Source organism: Nycticebus coucang, chromosome 9, assembly GCF_027406575.1.
Source record: "Nycticebus coucang isolate mNycCou1 chromosome 9, mNycCou1.pri, whole genome shotgun sequence".
Taxonomy (NCBI): Eukaryota; Metazoa; Chordata; class Mammalia; order Primates; family Lorisidae; genus Nycticebus; species Nycticebus coucang.
In genome coordinates, this window is record NC_069788.1 from 52,096,142 (window position 1) to 52,114,763 (window position 18,622).

At 37.1% G+C, this 18,622-nt stretch overlaps 1 protein-coding gene across 2 annotated transcripts; it reads left to right on the forward strand.

The window, feature by feature from the left end:
• The first annotated feature begins 319 nt into the window (after positions 1-319).
• Positions 320-17,554, forward strand: ZNF184 (zinc finger protein 184). 2 transcript variants are annotated; one of them, XM_053602969.1, is made up of 6 exons: positions 320-382; positions 981-1,101; positions 5,320-5,387; positions 12,076-12,202; positions 12,901-12,996; positions 15,101-17,554. In XM_053602969.1, exons 2-6 carry the CDS (start codon positions 1,095-1,097, stop codon positions 17,059-17,061), a joined length of 2,259 nt encoding a protein of 752 aa, XP_053458944.1. In that variant the 5' UTR covers positions 320-382; positions 981-1,094; the 3' UTR covers positions 17,062-17,554. The 2 variants fall into 2 exon arrangements, with proteins under 2 accessions (XP_053458944.1, XP_053458943.1); XM_053602968.1 differs by having other exon boundaries at positions 331-690.
• Positions 17,555-18,622: the final 1,068 nt, after the last annotated feature.

Genomic DNA, 18,622 nt, shown 5'->3' on the forward strand with positions numbered 1-18,622 from the left:
TTGTTTGTGATTTAAATTTCTATGCATGTGACCGTGTATTTCTCATAGTCCAGTCAGGCAAGCTCGAGAGAATGATCACTCTGTGCACACTTAACGCTTGAAACAATCAGGAGCAAATCACTAACTGGTATAGCTCCAGGCACCCCGCAGCTCGAACGTCCACGTTGGCCGCAGCCTCTGGGAAATGAAGTTCCGAAACATAGTCGAGGAGCATTCTGGGAAGCGTAGTCCTGTGTGCCCGCCGGGCGCGGGTCAACGCAACTGGCGTGCGGGGCGGAGCTCTCCTGGCACGGCCGGAAGTGACCATTGAAACCGGCTGTAGGCGTGGAAGGAGGTTGGCGCTCTGGAAGTCCTGCTGCTGGGGCTCCCTTCGTAATGTCTGGTGACTGTCACAGAGCTTCCGGACCCGGGAGCGGAGGGTGTGGATAGCTGTAGGGGGAGGAGGGCCCAGATATCGCCATGGTAACTGCCAGCCCTCCAGGAGCGTGACGTCACCTGCTTTCGCTGGTAGCGGCCTCTGCGAGAGAAAGCTGGGGAGTCCTCGAAGGGGGCGCACCTCGTCTCCTTATGTGCGGGGCGGTCCCGCCCTGATCCATAGAGGGCTTTGTTCTTTTGTTCCGGCCTAGAGGGAAGTCGGGTGCCGGGCCCCGCCCTGCTCATCCACCTTCCAGCTTTTACGCTCCGCAACAGGTGTGTCTTCCTGTATCAGACCGCAGGAGTCTGAGTCTCAAGTGTGCACAGAGAACGCACTGTATCTGTGGGCGCCCCTGGCCAGCTTCTAGGATGGGCCCCAGGGGGGGTTTGGAGCTGAGCCTGAACCTGCGTACTCGATCACCCCTGTTTTTGTCCATCCGAGTGCCACATGCCTCTCTAGTGCTCTCTTTGGGTACTTCTCTTGTGTAAGACCTCTTGGCCACTCTGCAAGACTCTAAAGTGTGATTGTGTGACGTAGGCTGCTGACTCCATCCTCTGTCTTTTAGGGTAGACAACCTTAGCGTGTTTAAGAGCTCAGATTCCCTGCGAGAAAAGCTGGCGAAACGCTGCCTGGCGAACCCTGGTGTCCAAGTTCCAGAAGAATGAGATAAACTTCTGAGATGGAAGGTAATGGGGACGATTCGGGGGAGAGTTGGGTGATGGAGGCTAAAGAACAGTCACGATGGTAGATCAAATACTGGAGGTCAGAGCTGGGAGGAGAGCTGGAAGGAAGGAACAGTATGTTTAGGAATAAGTAAGGAAACCTAATTACAGTTCGGAGACATATTCTTATTTACTTTATAGGGAGAAACTTGGGGGAAGAGTTCATTATTCCTACCTTTCATATTGAGGAATGAAAAGGAACAACGATTCAGAATATCTGTGATCCACATATGACTTCTACTTATTAAATATTAGAATGGTAATTTTGTAGTCAGAATAAAAATCTTGCAATCACCCATCCCTTCAATTCAATAATACCTTTGGAAATATCTTTGACAGATGGCCTTCTGGCCTATGCCAGAACAAGTATGGTATTAAAGTTACCATTTTGGGTGCAGACTATTCCCTGTTGTCTTTCTTTCGTTCTTTTCTTTCTTTCCTTTCTTTCTCTTATATTAGTATGTCCCTGTAATTTTTGTGTTGATCTTAGTTCTTAGCCCCCCAAAGCAAAACATGCACTTTCTTTCACATTGCTGCCATTCAAATATGTGAATTCAGCTGTTAAAACTCCTCCTTATAGATTCTTTTCTGAGCAGTATAGCCTCAATTCCTTTGATAGGTCCATGTGATAAATTTAGACCTCTTCTTTAAAAACTCTCCTGCTTGTCAGCATTTTTCTTGAAATGCAGTGTCTAATACTAAACATAGTTCTTTACATGTGCTTTGAGGAGTACCTGAAGGTAAGATCTACTACTTCTTTTGATTTGGATTATACTTCTGCTGTTTGACAGCATACTGTGTTTGCTTTGAATAAAATTATATTGTAAACCTTAGATATTTTTTACTTAAACTGCAGAGAACTAGATAGTGCCATTCTTGTATAATGGATTGGTGTTATTCTTAATTTCAGGACTTCACATTTGTGATTTCTCAATTTTTTTGCCAAGTGTTTCAGCCTTTCAGAGTAATTATGAATCCTAATTTACTTATTCAGTGTTTTAATTATTGTTTCCAACTTTATGTTGCTAGTAGATCTGATGAGTATTTCTCTGTTTCTTCCTACATGTTACTGAACAGGTCAAGGTAAGGTACAAAGCCATGTGACACGTCACTCTAGACTTACCTCTGCACTGCCATTGTCTTTATATTCTTTAGGATACCTATGCAGTCTGGTTAGGTGTAGCCTATTATGTAGTCCTTTTTCTTGCAATCTGTTAAAAATGACATCATTAGAAGTGTTAGCATTATCCATATTTATTCATGTAGGTTTGAGATATACTTTTCTCAATTTTTTGCTCTAAAGGTCCTTTTATGATGTTCTTTTAAATTCTAAGTTTCTCAGAATTACATCAGCCAAAGTGGTTTCATTAAAAGTCTTGCCTGAGGTTGGGGAAAGATTTTTCACAATTATGTAGCTATTGTTAACTTTCTTGACCTTCTGTCCCTTATAATCATAATATTTGTAACACTTATTGAGCATTTACTATGTGCCAAGCACACAGTTTGTTTCTGTAATTATTATTGTTGTTGGTTCTCTTGGTTTCTATTGGAATCAAAAGCATCTTACCCTCAGATTAAGATTTTGGGTAGTATTCTCTTGATCTTATTTTCTTAAAGTCTTGGATACCTATCTGTCCATGTAGAGCATTTTTTTCACCATTAAAAACTCTAAGATAACATCTCCATTTTTTCCCCAAGATTTCTGTTGCGAAAGTTTTTCTGTACTGGCCAAAACTGAGTCAAGAATAATAATTTCTTTTATTGCTTCCTCTACTTTCTGAAGCATGACACCATTAAGATAATCAAGGATTTCTTGATTAACACTTTTTTTTTACAAAATGAAACTTATGTACTTACCCAAATGATTGCAACCATCTAGGTTTTCTTAGTATTTATCACCCTCACTTGCCTATGCTATCCAGGGCATGCTGCTGTCACCCTGGTGCTGCTTTTATTTTTTTTTTTTCTCTTCTTTTTGGTTTATCTACAGTTTCTATCAGGTTTTATAGTCAGGATTATTGCATTGCATACAGTAACCCATCCCTTAGTCTATCTCTTTCTTTCAGATCATTTTTAGCAAATTTTACCCAGCCTTATTTTAACCAAGGCTTGATCATAAAACCCACAGTAGGCCAGTGGGATTTCTCTGGAATTTGATTCTTGAGCCTAAAAATCAGATGGTCTGACCCATCCTGATGGTGTATCCCAAGGAGACTGTCTTTGTACCCTACTGATGCAATCTAGATCGCCTAATGTTATATGGGAACATAAACATTCAATTGTTTGGCTTTTTATTCTTCTGTTTCCCAAGAAACAGAGGTTTTTTTTTTTTTTTTTTAAGTTATATAGTTTGAGAGTCTTATTCTGATTATGACTTCCATTCCAACAAGTCTTGGTAATACCTAGAAGACTGTATTTCCCTCTTTTTTTATCAGGTATAAATTCATTTGACTTATTGCCCCTATATCATGTATTTGTGCCTAGGGTCATAAATATCCTCCTGGGCCCTTATGTATTTTGGTATTTTCTTGTTTTTTACCAAGCATCTCTTACAGCATTGTTGTTCTTTCTCTTTCATGCTTGATGTTTCTAATTGATGTTTTATATAAAGAGACATCTTCCCTCACTGGTCTGTCTGCATACATTTAAGAGAAAATTCTTCTTGCCTATTTCTTTGTGGAAATGATACACCAAATTTAGTTTTCCCCAATACTTCTCCTCCTTAAGAGCATTTTGAAAAGTATATTTGTGAAACATTTGCCTCCACACTTTTAAAGATGAGGAAATTGATGCCTAGAGAAAACAAGGGACTTATATAATTATACACGATAAATTATAAGAGGAGTTGTTCTTAGAATCAGGCTTTTCTATTAACCATTACTCTGAATAAACCTCCCCAAGAGCAAAGTTTGTTTTCATTTTATTTATTGAGTTATATGTTACATTAAAGTGCACAAATATTAAGTGAACAATATACATCTTGATGAACTTTTATACATGTACAACTATATATTCATGTAACCAAGATATGTAATGTTTCTAACGCTCCACAAGTCTCTCTTGTGTCTCTGCCCAGTCAGTAATCCCTCCAGAGGTGACCACTATTCTAATGTCCATCACTAGAGATCAGTTTGGTCTGGTTCTGAACTTAATATATATGTAATCATATACTATACACATTCCTTCGTGTCTGGCTTATTTTGCTCAACAGTACATGAGATGTATCCATGTTGTTATGTTAGTAGCTCTGATATTTTAGAATAATATTCCATTATATAAATATACCACAGTTTGTTTATATCTTCTGCTGTGGAAAGACATTTGGGTTGTTTTCAGTTTGGTGATACTATGTATGATCCTCCAATGAACATTCTTGTGCAAATCTATTAATAGACATAAGCATTTCTTATGGGGATATGCCCAGGAATGAAATTGCTGAATCAAGGGTAGAAATATGGTTAACTTAGTATATATTTTCCTAAGTGGTTGATAAATTGACCCACCCCTCACAGCACTGTGCAGAAGTTCCCACTGCTTTGTATTCTTGCCAGCAATTAGCATTGACTATGTTTATGTAATTTAAGATGTTCTGGTAGGTGGGTAGTATAAACAGTATGTCACTGTGATATTTAATTTGCATCAACAACAAAGTTTTCAAAAGACATATGCAGACATTTGAAAAGTAATCTGATTATTTCTTCATATTTTATATGTAGCAAAGAAAAGGCAGCAGAAATATTTTGATTCACTTAATGAGCAATGTAGGTTTAGTTGTGTGATCCATGTGACTAAGTATCTGTGGACAAAACTGAATCTTAGGGGCAGAGGCAAGATGGCCGACTGGAGCCAGCTTTCCACAGAGGCTCCCTAGAAGGAGAGTTAAAGGACAGAAGTTTAGCAAGTAAGCCGATGGTTTAGAGCTGAGCCAAGAGAGTTGATTGAAGAATGCACATCAACTCTGCTGAGGCAAGCTGCAACCCCAAGGGAAACTGAATCTTAAAGCAGATCTTAAATAGTGCCCTAGTTGCCAGTTATCTAGTATCTTTTTTTAAAATTCTGAAATGTAAAGGAAATGGCATAGTCTGTATTGTTTTCAAATAGAAAAGTAAATGGGCCTATGGCGTGTTGGGAGTAGCGAAATTGGACAGAATTGATTATGGCTGCTGCTTCTTCCTTTCCTAGATCTGTCCTCTCCAGACTCTGCCCTTCTCCAAGGGGAGCATACTCTACTCCCATCATCCAGTTTTCAGGTAAGTTGGGATTTCCTGAAATGCCATTTTATTCCTTAGAATGAGATGGTGCATTCTTTTGCAGTGGGATATTTTTGTCCACAAACCAATGTTGGCAATTTATTCTGGGCTCTCATCTGCCCAGTGATCTCATTTATAGCTCTGCCTCTCCAGCTTTAACTAATACATTCATTCACCACTTTACTTCTTCATGTTCCAGAGATGGAAGAACAAAGTAGTTCAAAACGTGATCTTTTACTTGAATAGAGACCAAGATGACTGCTGAAAAACAAAACAGGCAATTATAAGAAAAGGTGAAATGGGTACTACAGAAATTAGAGTACAGAAAAATGTATGTGATCTGGAGGGGCTAGAGTTTCATGGAAGATGGGGCACTTGTGTTACTTTTCAAAGGATTGGTGACATTTGATATTTAAACAAGTATGGAGAAGATTATAAGTAGAAGGTCACAAGTAAGAATTAGTAGGTGTTACACAAGATTCAGAAAAATTTGGAAGAGATGGTTTATTTTGGCAAGTGATTAATAAATGGTTGAGTAAGGTCAGAATGTGAAAGTCCTTGAATGTTTGGATGAAAAGTTGAAGGCTTTATTCTGTAGGTCATTTGTGAACAATTAATGGTTTTTAATGGAGTAAAAACGAACTGGTAATGTTTTAGGAAAAAAATGATAACAGAACTGAGACAAAAAGTTAACAATTGCTCCATTAGCCATAATCAACCTCAAGCCCTCTTTAATCACTCTTTTTTTCCTGCTTGGACTTTCCCGTCTACTTAACTTTTTATCCTACAACAATCTTCTTACCAAAGAAATAGTCCAAATCTTGCCACTTTCAGCTCAAATACTTTTGATATTCTTTTTTTTATTTATTTACTAAGGGGTATATTGTGACAATAAACTGCACATATTTAAAGTATGTCATTAGATATATTTGTCATATGTATACATTCATGAAACCATCACTACCAGCAAGAGAATGAACATGTCTGTAATCAGAGAAGATATTTTGTGTAACTTGAATCCTTTCCAACTTATTAAGACTTTTCTTTTGCCCATAATATGATCAATCTTGGTAAGTAATTAATGAGCACCTGAGAAGAATGTATATTTTGCTATTGTTGGGTAGAGTGTTCTACAGATGTATTAGTTCCTTATTGCTGCTGTAATCAGTTACCGTAAGATTAGTTGGCTTAAAATAACACAAATTTACTATCATATGGTGGAGCTCAAAAGTCCAAATTGGGTTGTCAGGGCTGCCTTCTTCTGAAGGCTCTAAGAGATACTGTTTTACCTTGCCTTTTTCAGCTTCTAGAGGCTGGTATGTTCTTTGGATTGTATCCCTGTCTATCTTTAAAGCCAGGACTATGACATCTTCAAGTATTTCTCTGATTCTGACTTGTCCTCTGTCTTCACATTTCTTTCACTGATTTTCTTGCCACTTCCCCAAGCCCAGGACCCTAGGAGGTCCTAGGACCCTTGTGATTGCATTGGGCCCACCCATGTAATTTAGAATAATTTTCCCTTCTCCAGGTTCTTAACTTGGTCACATTTGCCAAGTCTCTCTTTTGCCATATTTATGTGACATATTAAGGATTAGGACATGGACATTTTTGGGTGGGCCATTATTCTGTATACCACAGATATCAGTTAGGTAAAGTTGATGAATAGTGGTGTTCAAGTCTTTTATATCCTTCTTGATTTTCCATTGACATTTTATCAGTTACTTTGAAAAGAGTATTGGAATCTTAGGCCATTATGGCTTTATTTCTCCTTGCCATTCTGTTTTTGCTTCCTAAATTTGAAATTCTGTCATTAGTTGTATAAGCATTTAAGACTGTTATGTTCTGTTAATCAGTTGGTCTCTTTATCATTGAGGAGCGATCTTTTTAATGCCTTGAAGTTTACTTTGGTGTTTGGTTAGTATCAGCATGGTCTATCTTTTTTCATCCTTTGCTTTTAACTTACTTATATCTTTATGTTTAAAGTGAGTTACTTACAAGCAACATGTAATTGGGTTTTGTTCTTTTTCAATCTAGTCTGGCAGTCTGCTTTTTAACTGGTGTTCACACCATTTATATTTAATATGATTTTATGCTTAAAGTGTTATATGTAATGTGAGTGATATGGTTAAGTTTAAGTCTATTATCTTGAAGTTTTTTTTTTATTATTTGTATTGCCTTGGTTCTTTTTTTCCCTCTATTCTTCTTTTGGATTGAATATTCTTATGATTCCATTTTATCTCCTTCATTGGCTTATTATCATAATTCTTTGGTATTTTATTTTATTTTTTTGAGAAAGAGTCTCACTCTGTTGCCCCAGGCTAAAGTGCGATGGCATCAGCCCAGTTCACAGCAACTTAAAACTCCTGGGTTCAAGTGATCCTCCTTCTTCAGCCTCTGGAGTAGCGGAACTACAGGGCACCTGCCACAATGCCTAGCAAATTCTTTGCTATGTTAGTTGTTGCTGTAAATCTAATGTAAAGGTAATTCATCACCATTATCTTCAAGTGATACCTACTTCATAAATAATCAATAGCGTACTTCTATTTCTGCCTTCCATCAAATAGTTTTTATGCTATTGTTGCCATATGTATTATTTATAAATCCCATAATACTTGGTTATTATTTTCAGTTAAGCAGCCATTATCTTTGAACGAGATTTAAGTAATAAGGGGAAAAAAATGTGTAGATTTACTGGTGTAGTTACCACTTTTGATGATCTTCATTCCTTTGTATAAATCAGGAGTAATTTTTCCCCTAGGGACATTTGTTAATATTCAGGAACTTTTTTAATTGACATGAATTGATGGGGAGTGCCATTGGCATCTAGTGGGTTGAGGCCTTACTATACAGGACAGCCCCCGCAATTCGTTAAAAGAATTTTCTGGTTCAAAATATCAATAGTGCCAAACTTGAGAAATATAGATTCATATTTTCATCTGATAATCATTTTTCTTCTGATTAAGGACTTCCTTTAACACTTCTTCTAGTGTAGATCTGGTTTTGAATTCTTTCAGGTTTTTGTCTAGAAAAGGTTTTATTTTTATTTTGCCTTTGTTTTTGAATTTTAGTTATGACAGATTTCTTTCTTTTAGTATTCGATATTGTTCTTTTGTCTTCTTGCTTGCATTTTTTTCAACAAAAATGTCACTGTCACTTTTATCTTTGTTCTTGTGTATTTATGTGTCCTTTGTTCTCTGACTGCTTGTAACATTTTTTCATCTCTGAGTTTGAGCTGTTCGATTATGTTTCTTGGTGCACTTTTCTTTATGTTTCTTATACTTGCAGTTTATGGAGTTTTAGGATATGCGATTTTAATTCTCATCAGGCTTGAAAAATAATCAGTTATTATTTCTTCAGTTTTTCTGACCTCCTTTCTGTCTACCCATCTCCCGAGCCAAGGATTGTAATTGCACATATGAGGGCTGTCCACAAAGTATCCAGCCAGTGTTTTTCATGTTACGTGGCTGAATACTTTCCAAGTAGATCTTCATATTGGCCCACTTGAAGTTTTGCCACAGTTCCCCAGTGCTCTTTATTGAAATTTTATTTTTCTGTTTCATTTTGGATAGTTCTTATCTCCCTCCCACCCCCAGAGTTAGGGCCTCCCTCACTCAACCAGGCTGAAGTGCATGCAGTTGCCTGATTATTGCTCATTGTAGCCTCAAACTCCTGAGCTTAAGTGATCCTCTCACTTCAGTCTCCAAATAGCTGGAACTACAAGCACTTGTCACCATGCCTGGCTAATTTTTAAATTTTTTTATAGAGATGGGTCTTACTATGTTGCTTAGGGTTGTCTTGAAGTCCTGGTCTCAAAGGATTACCCTATCTTAGCCTCCCCAAATATTGCTGTTACAGGTGTGAACCACCATGCCTGGTCCTGTATCTCTGTTTTTTGAAGTTACTAATCTTCCCTTCTTCAAGCCTGATCTGATGTTAATACTATCCAGTGTATTTTCTCTCTCAGAACATTCTCATTTTCAACTCCAGAAGTCCCATTTTTGTTTGTTTGTTTTTTTTAATTATTATATCTCTGCTTTACTTTTTGAACAGATGGAATAGAGTCATAACTTTTAATGTTTTTGTCAGTTAACTCTAGCATCTGTGTCAGTTCTGGGTTGGTTTCAATTGATTGATTTTTCTCCTCATCATGGGTTATATATGTTTTTTCTCTGTATGCCTGTTAATCTTTGATTGGATGCCACATACTGAATTTTACCTTATTCGGTTCTGCATATTCTTATATTTCTGTGAAATATTCTTGAGCCTTTTTCTAGGAAGCACTTAAGTTACTCGAAACAGCATGTTCCTTTCAAGCCTTTTAAGATTTGTTAGGGGGACCCAGAACAACATTTAGTCAAAGGATGTTTATTTCCTACTACTGGGGCAGAACCATTCTGAACATTTTACCCAATGCCTCATGAATTACGAAGTTTTTCAGTTTGGCTGATGGGAATAGACTGTATTTCCAGCCCTTTTTGAGTGGTGGTGTTGGTCCCATAAGACTCTTTGGATGATTTGTTCCTTGACTCAGATTAGCTCATCCCACTCATGAACTGATTGGTACTTAGCTGAATACTCAAGGAAATTTTGCAGTTTTTCTTGCTTCTCTCTTTGTGTAGTTCTCTCTTCTCCAGTACTTTGTCCTATGAACTCTAGTAACTTTGATTTCTTCAAACTCTTAGTTCTATTTCTTCAAGTTCAGGGAATCGCTTATGTTCCTCCTGGTTTCCTTTCTCCCTGTACCACTGCTTGGAAACTCCTCAAGGCAGTAAACTGAAGCAGTCATAGGGCTCACCTCAGTTTGTTTACTCAGGGATCCCAATCATATACATATGAGGGCTGTCCAGAAAGTATCCAGGCATTGTTAATAATATTTTTCATATTACATGGGTGAATACTTTCTGGATAGCCCTTGTATGCCACATTTTCCTTATCCATTCATAGGTTGATTCTATATCTTGGCTGCAATAAACATGGGGGTATAGGTATCTCATTGATACACTGGTTTCCTTTCTTTTGGATAAGTAATCCAGTAGTAGGATTACTAGATCATATGGTAGTTCTACATTTAGTTTTTTAAAGGAAATGCTATACTGTTTTCCATAATGGCTATACTACCCTGTTTCCCTGAAAATAAGACATCCTCCGAAAATAAGACCTACTTACAGGAAAGATAAGATGTCCCCTGAAAATAAGACCTAGCGCATCTTTGGGAGCACACCTTAAAATAAGACACTGTCTTATTTTTGGGGAAACAGGGTAATTTGCATTGCCACCAACAGTGTATTCTTGGCAACATTTGTTACTTTTTGTCTGATAATGAGCCATTCTAATAGGTAAGATGTTATTATGGTTTTGATTTATATTTCTTTGATGATTAGTGATGCTGAAAATGTTTTCATATATTTGTTGGTCATTTGTATGTTTTCTTTTGAGAAATGGCTATTCATTTCCTTTGCCCTCTTTTTAATGGGATTATTTCACTTATATTTTTGCTATTGAGTTCAAGTTCCTGGTATATTTTAGATATTAGTCCCTTGTTGGATGATAGTCCACAGATATTTGCCCTTCAAGGGTGTCCACCCTGCGGTCTGTGGGGTGCATGCAGATTATGTGAGGACTTTTTTGCTTATCTTTGGTGGTGGTTATGAAAATTGGTACAGACCTTTGGTTTTGGTCATCAGCTTTCATTAGTGTTTATGTATTTAATGTGTGCCCCAAGATGCCTCCTCTTCCTATAATGTGTGGCAGGAAAAAAAAAGGTTGGGCACCCCTGTTTGTCTTTTTATTTCGTTACTTCTTTGCTATACAGAATCTTTTTAGTTAAATTGCCTTTTTTTATGAGTCTTATAGGAATATTACCTTGTTAGGTGGTAATTATATGTATCAGTCTTTGTCTTATAATTTTTGCCTTTTACATTTCAAACTTATACACCTATTTTCATGTCTTTTAATCTACCTTTTAATTTCAGCTTCTTTTTGAAATTTAATCTTTTAGCCAGTAGGATTTTTTTTTTTTTGTATTTTGTGATGTAAATAATTCACCTTAATTTTTTTGACAAATAGACAATCATTTCTTATAGCACAATTCAGTGACTGTTCCATCTTAGCTAATTTGACTTTTACCTGATTTTTAATTTAACTAATTAACTTTTAACTAATTTGAAAGCTGCTTAGTCTCTTTAACTCTTATAAACAGGAGTTTGTTTCTGGACTTTCTCTTTCATCTTATTTTGTTTTATTTTATATTAGGCCACTCTGTTTTAATTACTGTATCTTTTGCTATATTTTTAAATGTAGTAGGGCAAATCTCCCATTCTTTGAAAAAAATCTTTTGCTATTCTTGCACATTGTATCAAATAACATTGATGATAATAGTTATACTATTAAGACTTGATATATCTTAGAACACTGAGATGATGATGCCCATAATGAACATAATAATAGTAGTCATATTGACTCAGTATTTATATGCCAGACCCTAAATTAAGCATTTCACGTGGAACATTTCTTATGTAATTCTTATATCACCCTGTGGGTCAGGTGCTGTTTTTATATTTATTTTACAAAAGCAAAAAATTTCAAGATCACTTTAAGATAGCCTGTCTTTCTTCTGTCAGTATTGCTACTTTACTCCTTTCCTAGGTAAATGTTTTATGGCTAAGCAGAAATATGATTGGTATTTCAGGAATCGGTGACCTTCAAAGATGTGATAGTAGACTTTACCCGGGAAGAATGGAAACAGCTGGATCCTGGCCAGAGAGATTTGTTCAGGGATGTGACACTGGAAAATTATACCCACCTGGTCTCTATAGGTAAGGATGACTTTGCTAAGTAAATGTCAGAGGATGTAGAAGAGGAAGGTTTACTTTTGTGCTTAACTGAGTTTTGCCTTTAAGTTTAGAGACCAACAATTTCTAAATTTGGAAAGTTTTTGCAAAGGTTTATACTATCCTAGCAAGCAGAAGGACAAACTAATAACTTTCCTAAACCAAAATTTTGGGGGATCCTAACGCAGTCACACACAAACCCCTTTCCTCTCCTTCTCCTCTCCACTCTCCTTCTAAGGCAAAGACATAAAGGATCTGACTAGCCAACACCCTGAGAAGTTCACCCCCAAAGACCCTAACCTGACAGGCAACCTGTGGAATGTGCTTATCCCCCATGACCCCATATAAAAGGGGTCTCTAACTGCCCTCCCCCCCACATACAAACAATACCTTTGCACTGCCCAGGTAGGTCACCCTCCCCTTTCAATAAACCTGGCCTGAACATTTCCTTGCATCCTCGTCTCTGGGCACCACCATTTACACCTCTCAAAGATCAGTTCCCAAGTTATACCCTTACCATGTCTGGGGATTTAACACTGAAGCTCAGTATGCTATCCACTCCCATCCAATTTATCCTGCATGTCATTCCTTCTAAAGATAAAGCAGTGAAATTAAATTCTGATGTGCTACTTTTGTCTTACTGGGGACAGATTTCTTTCTTTTTTTCCCCCCACCACGAGCAGGACTCCAAGTTTCCAAACCTGATGTGATTTCTCAGTTAGAACAAGGAACAGAGCCATGGGTCATAGAACCAGGCTTTCCAGTAGGTACTTTTGCAGGTAAGTAAAGGGTGCAGATGAGTATCATTACTTCTAACTGCCAACCTGATAAGAGAGAAGTTTATGGCTGTCAGATGGATGTACTTATTTCTCTTTAAAGTATCTCTTGTGAAGAAATGAGAAGCCATCTGTTCTGGACTCCCTTATGCTTTGTCATGTTACTAATTGTTTCAGTCTGTATTCTACTTTTATACTTCATTCAGAGGAGGTATCCTTCCTGCCTTTTTCTAAAGTTAGCCTCTCAAGGTCAAGATTCCATCTCTTCCCACTTCCTTTGGAACCCTGATCTCATAATTATCACCTTATTTTTTGGTTCTTACAGTTGTCTATTTTCGATGTACAGGCTTTATCCCTAGTACTTTCAGACAAAAATAGATAGTCTATATTTCCAAATACATATTCATTACTCAACACTATGAATCTTTCTGGCTACCATCCTATCTCTCACTTTTTTTTCCCAACTACACTCAGCAAAAGTGAACTCCATACCTGCAGCCTCCATTTTTTTATTACATAATCCTTTCTTTATTTCATATATAGTTCTGATTTGATCACTTTATCCTGCTACCTTTGAAGATAGTTTTTCACCATACATAGGTGTCAGAATACTGTGGTCAATGCTCATAGATGTTGTGTGTAATAAAGTGGGAATTGCTTTCTGCAGTAGAAAATCTGGTCTTTTGTAATTTTCTCCAGTTCTTCATTCTTTGTCCAACCCAGATATTTTGCTATTGAGTGGAATGTTATTGAGTGGAAGACATAACAATGTGGATAACATTGGTCATGGTCTGCTTTATGTTGCTTTCAACTGAATTTTCGACCAGGTTTGGAGATCTGCCACTTCATGCCCTTTTTTCTGTTAATGAAAATATATTCATTTATTAAAGAATTGTCCATTCTCAAAGCCTACATTGATTGATTTTGTCCCTGCTAGAGAAATTCTGCTGCTGTGAGGCTGCATACACTGATGAATGCTGTAGGTAAACCATTACCCAAGGTGAAAGGTGTGGAGGGGATGGTAGGCCTCTCTAGGGGCTGCCTCGCTGTTTCAGCATGCAGTGATAGTGACTGGGCTCACAGCAGGGGAAAGATTCAGGATTCTCTGGGGTCTGATATAATCTTCTCTTTCCAGTGGAAATGAAGAAATGTGTTAAACACAGCCTTTGTTCTTTAAGGATACTGCCAGCAGTAATGACCCTGCTGCGTTTAGTCTTATCTTGGTGCACTGTACTGTGATTATGTACTTTCCTGTCTTTTTGTTTCTTCTGTTGTTTATAGGTTTGCTAATAAACTTATTTCTTTCATAGTATATTTTATTAGTACTACTACCCTAAATATTTCCAAGAATCTTTCCCCTATCTCTGCTGTTTACCCTATAAATATATGACATTAGTTACTCTTTCTCTTCTGTTTTTGAGCTGATACTTTCTATCCTACATTTAAACATCCTGGTTCACTTCCACAAAGACTAGTCTGCAGTCCAGTCCTCCATTTCTTTTCCTAATTCTCAAATTGCCTAGACCTAAACTTGTTATCTTGCCCCCTGAATATTAGTTCCTCTGCTCTTTACAACTCTCCCATTTCTAACAATGATACAACTATTCGATAGTGTTCAGGCTAAAGACTATGAGGTCTTAGCTAAGTCTTTCCTGTTCTATCTCTAAATCATGGTTTTCTATTTTAGATTTTTATTTTGTTGTTCATCAGCAAAGAATCCTAGCTCAGACTGGCTTCTTCAGCTTCAGTCCATCTCTTTTTACTCTTAGCCATCTCTGTGGTCACCTTTTTAGTAACTATCACCTTAAATGGAGTTCCCTTATTGACTCGTAGAAATTATCTATGAAATTGAATTGGACATTCTCTTGCCACTTTTTAATTTTATTTGAAATTATCTATGAAATTGAATTGGACATTCTCTTGGCACTTTTTAATTTTATTTATCATTCTTCTTAGCACTTTCTAATTTTCTCCCCAATAATACAGCTATATATTTGAAAACTGTCAGAATTTCCCAAGGGCTTTCATTAGTTTAATTAGATCATTCCACAATAGCAGTTTTGTTTTTCTCTATTCAAAAAATACTGGCATTTTCTTTTTCTTTCAGATTGGGAGACAACACCTGAAAATAGTGTGTCAGCCCCCAAGCTGGACATTTCTGAAGAAGAGCCATTCCCAGAGACACTGGTAAAAAAACACAAAAGGGAAGATTCTTGGAGTTCCAATTTCTTAGAAACCTGGGAATCTGAAGGCAGTTTAGCAAGACAGCAGACAAAGCAACAGACACTGCCAAGGGAAATAAAAATAGCTGAAGAGACAATACCCTCTTGGGAGAAAGGTCCTGTAAATAATGAATTTGGAAAAAGCATCAATGTGAATTCATGTCTTGTAACACAAAAAGAAATATCTCCAGAAAAGACCTCTACTAAAACAAGTATCAAACAGAATTCAAATCCAATTAAAAAAGAGAAACCTTGTAAGTGCAATGAATGTGGGAAAGCTTTTAGTTATTGTTCAGCTCTTATTCGGCATCAAAGAACACATACTGGAGAAAAACCATACAAATGTAATGAATGTGAAAAAGCCTTCAGCCGGAGTGAAAACCTTATAAACCATCAAAGAATTCATACTGGAGATAAACCATATAAATGTGATCAATGTGGAAAAGGCTTCATTGAGGGTCCATCTCTTACTCAACATCAAAGGATTCACACTGGAGAAAAACCCTATAAATGTGATGAATGTGGAAAAGCCTTTAGTCAGAGGACCCATCTTGTTCAGCATCAGAGAATTCATACTGGTGAGAAGCCATATACTTGCAATGAGTGTGGAAAAGCCTTTAGCCAGAGAGGCCACTTTATGGAACATCAGAAAATTCATACAGGAGAAAAACCTTTTAAATGTGATGAATGTGATAAAACCTTCACTAGGAGCACACACCTTACTCAACATCAAAAAATTCATACTGGAGAGAAAACCTACAAATGTAATGAGTGTGGGAAGGCTTTCAATGGGCCCTCAACATTTATTCGTCACCATATGATTCACACTGGTGAAAAACCGTATGAATGTAATGAATGTGGGAAAGCCTTCAGTCAGCACTCAAACCTCACTCAGCATCAAAAAACACATACTGGGGAGAAACCCTATGATTGTGCAGAATGTGGAAAATCTTTTAGTTACTGGTCATCCCTTGCTCAGCATCTAAAAATTCATACTGGAGAAAAACCTTATAAATGCAATGAATGTGGAAAGGCCTTCAGTTACTGCTCATCCCTTACTCAACATCGGAGAATTCACACCCGAGAGAAGCCCTTTGAATGCAATGAATGTGGAAAGGCTTTCAGTTATCTCTCAAACCTTAATCAACATCAAAAAACTCATACACAAGAGAAAGCCTATGAATGTAAGGAATGTGGGAAAGCCTTTATTCGGAGTTCATCTCTTGCTAAGCATGAAAGAATTCATACTGGAGAGAAACCTTACCAGTGTCATGAATGTGGAAAAACCTTCAGTTATGGCTCATCCCTTATTCAGCACAGGAAAATTCATACTGGAGAAAGACCTTATAAGTGTAATGAATGTGGGAGAGCATTCAACCAGAATATACACCTTACACAACATAAGAGAATTCATACAGGAGCAAAGCCTTATGAGTGTACTGAGTGTGGTAAAGCCTTTCGACATTGTTCATCTCTTGCTCAACATCAAAAAACTCACACAGAAGAAAAACCCTACCAGTGCAATAAATGTGATAAGACTTTTAGCCAGAGCTCCCATCTGACTCAGCATCAACGAATTCACACTGGAGAAAAGCCCTATAAGTGCAATGAATGTGACAAAACCTTTAGCCGGAGCACTCATCTGACTGAACATCAAAATACTCATACTGGAGAGAAACCTTATAACTGTAATGAATGCAGGAAAACTTTTAGCCAGAGCACATATCTCATCCAGCATCAGAGAATTCATTCAGGAGAGAAGCCTTTTGGATGCAATGATTGTGGAAAAGTCTTCAGATATCGTTCTGCTCTCAACAAACATCAGAGACTGCACCCTGGCATATGATTATTATAAGAGCATCATAAATTTAGGGGATATATTTACTTTAGTTTTTCCTTTTGTTAAGTACTGAAGAATCAGAGTGGATTTAGAAATTGCTTAAAATATTTTAACTTTTCAATATCATGTACTATCAGGCTATGAAATGAAAAGTACATTGAGCTAGATTAATCTGCTTATGTTTTGAAGCAACTTTGTGACATCGGAAAACTCAATTGTTTTAAACTAGTTTCTTCTGTGGAGTGAGAGATTTGAAGATTTCAAGGTAGTTCGGAATTTTATAATCAATTTTGTATATTTACAATATATTCTTGAATAGTTTTATTATATACATTGGCAGTTTGCTGTGCTGCATCTAGAATGTGTATGTTTATGCATGTTTTGCCAATAGAAGGAATTTGTGCTTCAGTAACTAGACTGCAGATCTATTATGCTCTTGTTCTAACGCATTTAAGTTGTTTAGGTAACTGGTTCCTAATAAAAAGAATTATAAAATACCTTTAAATTAAAAGTTAAGTTTCATATCATGACCTAACACAGTAAAAGTATTAAAATTTACTATTATTTCCTCTTTCAGAGTGTTTTAAATATTTTAAGAGTTTATCACACTATAGAGGTCTGCTCCTACGGTTTAAACCGGTGTTATTTAACCTTGGTTGTATATTGGAACCACCTATTTTTTTAGTCAATTTGTGCTCTTAAAATAAATTACCATAGACTAGGTGGCTTAAACAACAGAGACTTATTTTTCACAGTTCTGGAGCCACCCCCACAGTTGAAGGAAATGAAGTTTCTACATATAGATGATAAGGTCCTCCTTATCAAAGGACCATTTAAATGGTCATTCATGCCTGTCTCTACTTGCTTGTCCCTAATCTTCCCTACTTTAGAAATGTACTAACCCCACTCCCAGATAATACAGCCCTGGAGAAGGGACAGGCAGTAAGGGTCCCAAAGTTAACATGATCCTGGTTTCTGTTGTATCCTTTTTGAGTATCTCAAAATCATCTCTATGAGCATCCCAGTTCACATTCCCATTTTCCAAAGCAGGTGGGTTTACAATTGCTGCTTTTGCTCATACTCAGGTGACTAAGGTTTTTTCCTTTATCACCTTACGTGTACTTTAGTCACATACGTACCTTTTATCTTATTTTAAGATGAGAGAGAAGTCTTTTTTTTGAGAGAGAGTCTTATTATGTTGACCTCAGTAGAGTGCTGTCGTGTCATAGCTCACAGCAACCTCAAACTCTTGGGCTTAAGCGATTCTCTTGCCTCAGCCTCCCAAGTAGCTGGGACTACAAACGCCCAACACAACCCCCAGCTATTTTTTTTATTGCAGTTGTCCTCGTTTAGCTGGGCCAGGTTCAAACCCGCCAACTCTGGTGTATGTGGCCAGCACCCTAATCACTGTACTATGGGTGCCAACCCAAGAAAGACAAGTCATTTTAAAGCATTTTTTAGTTTTTTATTCTTGATTCTATAATTCTACAGGTCATCATTACAATTTCTGTACATTTCATATGGCATGTAGTAAGGAAGACATGAAAGTAAGGCTTAAAGAGGAAGT

Bases quoted from the DNA above. Each gene is read 5' to 3' on its own strand.
- ZNF184 (XM_053602969.1), top strand. The intron at 5,388-12,075 runs GTAAGTTGGGAT...TTGGTATTTCAG, and splicing joins TCCCATCATCCAGTTTTCAG to GAATCGGTGACCTTCAAAGA. The intron at 12,203-12,900 runs GTAAGGATGACT...CACCACGAGCAG, and splicing joins TACCCACCTGGTCTCTATAG to GACTCCAAGTTTCCAAACCT.